At 34.7% G+C, this 7,046-nt stretch overlaps 1 protein-coding gene across 1 annotated transcript; it reads right to left on the bottom strand.

Moving 5' to 3' along the window:
- Positions 1–251: 251 nt before the first annotated feature.
- tyrobp (transmembrane immune signaling adaptor TYROBP) lies at positions 252–4,633 on the bottom strand. Its single transcript, XM_073848022.1, has 5 exons — positions 4,514–4,633; positions 1,106–1,126; positions 863–1,021; positions 710–783; positions 252–572 (listed from the first exon to the last, which is right to left on the bottom strand). Exons 1-5 carry the CDS (start codon positions 4,557–4,559, stop codon positions 516–518), a joined length of 357 nt encoding a protein of 118 aa, XP_073704123.1. The 5' UTR covers positions 4,560–4,633; the 3' UTR covers positions 252–515.
- Positions 4,634–7,046: the final 2,413 nt, after the last annotated feature.

Below are 7,046 nucleotides of genomic sequence, written 5' to 3'. Positions count from 1 at the left end.
TCAGGAAGTCTTTCCGTCTTATCTAACTGATTCACTGTGGTCATGTGATTTCTAAACAGGTTCTAAACACTGCATCCACTTCCTTAGCCGCTTGAAAAAAAACTGCATGTTTGAGTGTGGCTTCATCCACCTTTCTATGCTCTCTGTGGACAACGGAATAATCAAAAACCACACAATTAAAATAAAACATTTATTTCTACATAAAGAGCAAGGGAATTATATTCTGATCTAGTTTCATTACAAAGGTTTTGAATAAATAAAAAATGACAGATGAAAACAACTTTTACAGTCATATTAAAAATGACAAATTCCTTTCACAAACTATGAAAATAAATTTTAGATTCATGGTTTGTATATGACCACATAACCAATCACATGAATTCAAAGTTGTTGTTGTTTTGTGTATAAATCAATTATTGTAGCTTATTTATGCAAATGCATATTTGTGACAGTTTAAAAATGTATGCAACCTCCCAATATTCTTAGGTTTGCATATAACCATTAACATGGTCACCTCATTTCCGATACTGCTGAAGATCATTGTATATATCTGACTGGACTCCATAAAGTTCCTGTCAGATCATTATGAGAGAAAAAAAGAGATTTAGAAGACATGACAGATGAGATTTAACCAAATATGTTGCATTTATTAAAATACTACTGTATATATATTTGTAGTTAAATAAACCACTGATATTGCTCATTTTACCTGATAAGGTGATTCCACTTCAATCGATTTTGGCCTCACTGATGGCTGGTGAGTTTTTAAGTTTTGAGCTTTACCTTAAACAACAGAAAAATGTTGTCATTTTGACTGGAATATGTTTAATTCTGTACTGATTTCTCTTACAAACAGGTATACCTGAGCCACAGCATCTGGCATGTGTATGTAAACTGCCTCTTCTTCTCTGATGAGAAACAAAACAGTAGACTAAGAGAGCGATGAGGAGCGTGAGGATGACGTCACAGGTGATGATCCCAATAGCCACTCCAATGTCCAACTGGTAACATGAACTGCAGTCTGACAATGCAAATACATTGGCACATTCACTCTATAATATGTCAAAACATAATTTAACATGTATGAAAAAAAAACCCCTATTACCTTGATTCCCCTCAACAAGACCTGTTGATGAAAGTGAAAGGGGAAGACAGAAGACACAATGTTATAATAGTATGTTTTCAAGTCAAACAACAACTGAAAATATAATTTCCTCTTGATTTCTTGCATTAACTACTGAGTCCATATAAATCCACAAACAAAACGCGAACACAAATAGTTCTGCATTTCAGTTTTTCACAACCTCATTAAATGGATACAGCCTATTTATATGTATTTTTTTATATTAATATTTATTAGAATTTAGCTTGGTGTGTTTTTTCCAGGAATAAAAATATGATAAAAATCATGATAAAATAATACAGACATTATACAGCAGGGGTCCCCAAACTAAGGCCCGGGGGCCGAATGCGGCCCGCCCCCACATTTGGACCGGCCCTCTGAACAATGCCAGAGATATATTTTGAAAATGTAATTTTAAATATGTTTTACTTATATCATGTCGGCATTTGATAATAAAGGTTGGCTTTCAACCTAAAATGTCCCTTAGTTATTAACATTGCCTAATTATTTGTTAAAATCACCAACAGAAGGGTACATTGCCATAATGTGTCATCGCGATCGTTCCTTGACACGTCTGTGTGTGGTGGCTCTTGATGCCTTGACCCCAGCCTCAGTCCATTGCTTGTGAAGTTCACCCAAATTCTTGAATCGATTTTGCTTGACAAGCCTCTCAAGGCTGCGGTTCTCTCGGTTGGTTGTGCATCTTTTTCTTCCACACTTTTTTCTTTAACTCAACTTTCTGTTAACATGCTTGGATACAGCACTCTGTGAACAGCCAGCTTCTTTGGCAATCAATGTTTGTGGCTTACCCTCCTTGTGAAGGGTGTCAATGATTGTCTTCTGGACAACTGTCAGATCAGCAGTCTTTCCCATGATTGTGTATCCTAGTGAACCAAACTGAGAGACCATTTTGACGGCTCAGGAAACCTTTGCAGTTGTTTTGAGTTGATTGGCATATTCACCATATTCTAATTTGTTGAGATAGCGAATTGGTGGGTTTTTGTTAAATGTGAGCCAAATCATCACAATTAAAAGAACCAAAGACTTAAACTAGCTCACTCTGTGTGCATTAAATGTATTTAATAGACAAGTTTTACAATTTGAGTTGAATTACTGAAATAAATGAACTTTTCCATGACATTCTAATTTACTGAGAAGCACCTGTATATCTTTTGAAAAGAAATGATCATTTGTCTGTCTGGTGCATAAAAAATAATAAACTATTCTAGCATTAAAAGGTATAATAAATACAGGTAAAATCATAATAAAATAATAGTAGTAGTCAGTCCAGCCCATGGAATTTTCTTTTATAAACCGACCCGGCCCCCCATTAAAGAAAAGAAAATTATGTGGCCTGCTCAGAAAAAAGTTTGGGGACCCCTGCTATACAGTATACATACTTAATACAGTATGATGAATATAAAAAGTATATAATACAGAAAATATAACACTAGCCATACCGTGGTCTGTAACTTAATATCTACACATAATATAATATAATATAGTATAAGTAAGGGATAATCAACGGTTTGCCGTGCATTAAAGGATTTTAAATGCACAACGTGGAGGCTAATAACCGCCCCACGCAAAGCGGAGGGTGGTTGCCTCCGCGAAGTGCCAATGATTATCCCGCTTATTGCATGGTTATTTGCCAAGTTATAGACAAGTTCAAACTAGTACTGCTCTTTGCAGCACAATATTTGACCGAATAGGTAAAAAAGACGGTTATTTTCGTCAGTTATGACACGCAGCTCTAGCATTCTGCCTGCTTCAAATCACACAGAGATGAAATAGTGCGGTAAGATCACATTTGTTTGAATGAATTATAGCATTTGTTTCAGTAAATTATCACAGACCGAGAGTGAGCGAGAAGGCGCGAGAGAGAGATGACAGTTGTGTGTGTGTGTGTGTGTGTGTGTGTGTGTTTGTTTTTGTGACATATCAGGACACAAATTGGTGTAATAACATGGGTATGACATAGGTATTACAAGGAGAGGGTGACTTATGAGGACATTGCCCATGTCCCCACTTTTCAAAAGGCTTATAAATCATACAGAATACGTTTTTTTGAGAATGTAAAGATATGCACAGTCTCCTGTGAGGGCTAGGTTTAGGTGTAGGGAAGGTGTAGGGTGATAGCAAATATCGTTTGTACAGTATAAAAACCATTACGTCTATGGAATGTCCCCACAATTCACAAAAACAAACATGTGTGTGTGTGTGTGTGTGTGTGTGTGTGTGTGTGCGTACCTGCTTGCATGCTGCCGGTCTCTCTCTACAAACAACAAATTCATTCAAAAACAGCAGTTTTACCACCTCGTTGCTGAGGAATATAATGTAGCGATCTAGTATCTACGATATTTTAACAATAAGAATCACGGGGAAGTGCTGACAAGAAGTTTAGGTATGTGAGCAGCTCAGTGCGATCTCCGAGTCCGACCTCTCTCTCTCTCTCTGTGTGTGTGTTTGCGTGCATCAATTAAAGCAGCGCATTAATATAGAACGGTGATTTAACTGACTTGGAACTACCTGTGCATTAAACGGTTTTACTGCACACCTGCCAGCCAATCAGAATCCAGTATCCAGACATTCCATGGAATAATATAATATAATATAATATCAGTCAAAAGTTTTTGAACAATAAGATTTGTAATGTTTTTTAAAGAAGTCTCTTCTGCTCACCAGGCTTGCATTTATTTGACCCAAAATACAGTGAAAACATTAATAATGTGAAATATTTTTGAATATTTAAAAGCTAAATTTTTAGCATTATTACTCCAGTCACATGATCCTTCAGAATATTAGAATATTAGAATGATTTAGAAGGATCATGTGACTGGAGTAATTATGATAAAATTTAGCTTTGAAATCAATTTCAATTCAATTCAAGTTTATTTGTATAGCGCTTTTCACAATACAAATCGTTGCAAAGCTGCTGTACAAAAAAAATCACAGGAATAAATTACATTTTTAAAACATATTCAAATAGAAAACAGTTATTTTAAACAGTAAAAATATTACTGTCTTGCCGTACTTGAATCAAATAAATGCAGGCTTGGTAAGCAGAAGAGACTTCTTTAGAAAACATTAAAAATCTTACTGTTCAAAAACTTTTGACTGGTAGTGTATACGTGCATGAAGTCTTGTTAATGCTTTCTCTACATTGCTATTGATCTACCATATATTATCTTTTTGATTTTCGAAGAGAAAATGATGTCAAAATCAGTGTTTAATTATTATTATTGTGCTTTAAAGATAGGAAATATTCACCCAAGTATTACTGACTCTCAAACAATTTGATAATTTTAATGCGGAGGATTTGTGGAGAACAAAAAAAAAGTCAATTTAAGCTTAAAACCTTATGAGTATGTGAAAGTAAAATGTACTCACCGAGTAGTCCATTCATGGGGGCCATTAGGAACACAGTCCTTCTCATAATGAATGCAGGTTTAGAGAAACAATTGCTCAGGGTTGGTGAAGCCTTGAATATGAGATTGAATGATATGGAAATTGTCTGTGTGTGAAAAATCACTAAGTATGTGCTGATGACTTATCACCATCCATCAAAATAGAACCAAAGGACAGTGGGGAGGAGCTACACGTGCCCCACACACACACACACACACACACACACACACACACACACACACACACACACTTAACCTAGTTTAGTATTTAATTTGTTTACATTTTATCCTTTTATCAGTGTTAAAATACTTTTAGGTTTAAAAGTACAGAATTAATTTAAAACTAAACCAGAGCATACAGTTCATTTACATGACATGCAACTGAAAATATAGGCATTTTCAAATGTCCTTCTTAGTAATGTAGTTTCAGTTCACAGTAAGTTAGATATGCGAGCAAGAGGCTAGTAAGAGGGACCTGGGTGTTAATGCGGTTAAAAGCCTCACAGCACAGGATGTGACTACTAAAGCCAGGATCTGATAACCCCAAACAGGTAGAAAGCGAAACTTATCTTCTGTCCTACTTACAATATCAATTTATTTAAAAAAGGATGTTGGTCTTTACATCTGTGACGGAGGAGAGTGTAGTTCAGTCACACCTGAAAACCTGCCTTGTTTAGTAGATAAATGAACTGATGAGGTACTGGTAGGTTATTTCCTGAAGCTCAGTCTGACAGATAAATGACCTTTGCCTTACAATACCTTAAAGCTTTTTATAGATTATTATCCTCCATGTAACTTTAAATATTCTAAAAAGTATTTGTAATGTTTATATTAATGCATTGAGTGTTTTTTTTGTTAAATGTAGATTTTTAATACATTATTTCATAAATAGTGAATCCACATTTTTGTAAGCAAACAAGCAACATTTTTGTTAAAGTATGTAAATTCTTTAGTTTTCCAAAATAATATCCATCATTATTAAACAGCCTAAGTGCAAATAAAGGAAATGTATGTGATAAAGTAAAGACAATTTATACTTCCTTTTTTCTTAGCGGAAGAGTCACTGTCTTGTGCTTGTTTCGGATTTGGGAATTTCTGGGAGATTCCAGTTTAGAGTCATTAGTTACTTTTCATATTTATAACAACACGCAAAAAATAACACGCTAATTTAAAAGTACACTTAGGACACATCTTTGCTGATATTTTGTGGGTTAACTAAAGGTCTCTTAATTCTTGTGCTCAGTTTTTTTTTTTTTTTTTTTTTTAGCTCAGAGCAGATGTTACTGAAGAATATCAAAAATAGAGAGCATAAAGTAAATGTTACACTACATATATGAATCTGCGATATTCACTACCATTTTAATTGGTTTATTAATTTAAAAATATAAATTCATTTATTCCTGTGATCAAAGATCAGCATTCTGAAAATGAAATGAAAAACTTTTGCAACATTATACACTATACCATTCAAAAGCTTGGAGTCAGTATACAGTAGTCAACATTTGAAGTGGATCAAAAAAAAGTTAATCAAAGTTGTCCTTAGACAAGAACTGGTATTTTTTTGGTTTTAGGACCACGTTGATGAAAGGTTTTGATCCTCTTCAAATGTCGACTACTGTATATATACACACACACACACACACACACACTATATTGTAAAAGTATTGGAACACCCGCTTCAAAAGAACTAGTTTGACTAATTAAGTAATTTCCATGTGTACAAATCTTAATGTTTAGGCATATAATGATATTTTAGGGAATTTTGTGCTTCTAATTTTATAGCAACAGTTTTGACAGGACCCTTTTCTATTCTAACATGACAATACCTCTGTGTATAAAGCAAAGTTCTAGAAGAAATGATTAAGTCAATGTGGAAGAACTTGACTGGTCTGCACGAAGCAAAGTCCTAATCTCAGCTGAACATCTCTGGTGTGACTTTAAATGCAGACCTTGAGCCAAAAACTCTTCACCAAACACCAATGACTTGTACATATGGTCAGAGATATATGCAACAGAGATAAAATAAAAATAAAATGTTTAAATACATGAATTATGTTTCCATCTTTGTTGCCACAATTCTGAAAGTGCCTATTTCTGTTCTAAAGAAGGGGGTGTCCAGGTACTTTTAGTGTATGTACAAGTTTTTGGTTTTAGAGTTTTTGGCACAAGGTCTGCATTTAAAGTCACACCAGAGGTGTTCAGCTGGGATTAAGACTTTGCTTTATACAGACCAGTCAGGTTCTTCCACACTGACTGAATCAATCATTTCTTTTTGAACACACAGAGGCATGGCTCTGTTAGAATAGAAAAGGGTCCTATCCAAACTGTTGCTACAAAATTAGAAGCACACAATCCCCTAGAATATCATTATATGCTTAAACATTAACCCCCGGTTTCACAGACAAGGCTTAAGCCTAGTCCTAGACTAAAATGTAAATCTAAGCTGTTTCAACTGAAACAAAATTGCAATGATTGATCTTAAAATATATCAGTGCCTTTGTTTTGTCTCAAGATGC

The sequence above is a fragment of the Garra rufa genome, chromosome 9 (assembly GCF_049309525.1).
Source record: "Garra rufa chromosome 9, GarRuf1.0, whole genome shotgun sequence".
NCBI classification, from domain to species: Eukaryota; Metazoa; Chordata; class Actinopteri; order Cypriniformes; family Cyprinidae; genus Garra; species Garra rufa.
The sequence above is the reverse complement of the archived record's forward strand: the minus strand, read 5'-3'. Positions and strand labels throughout refer to the sequence as shown.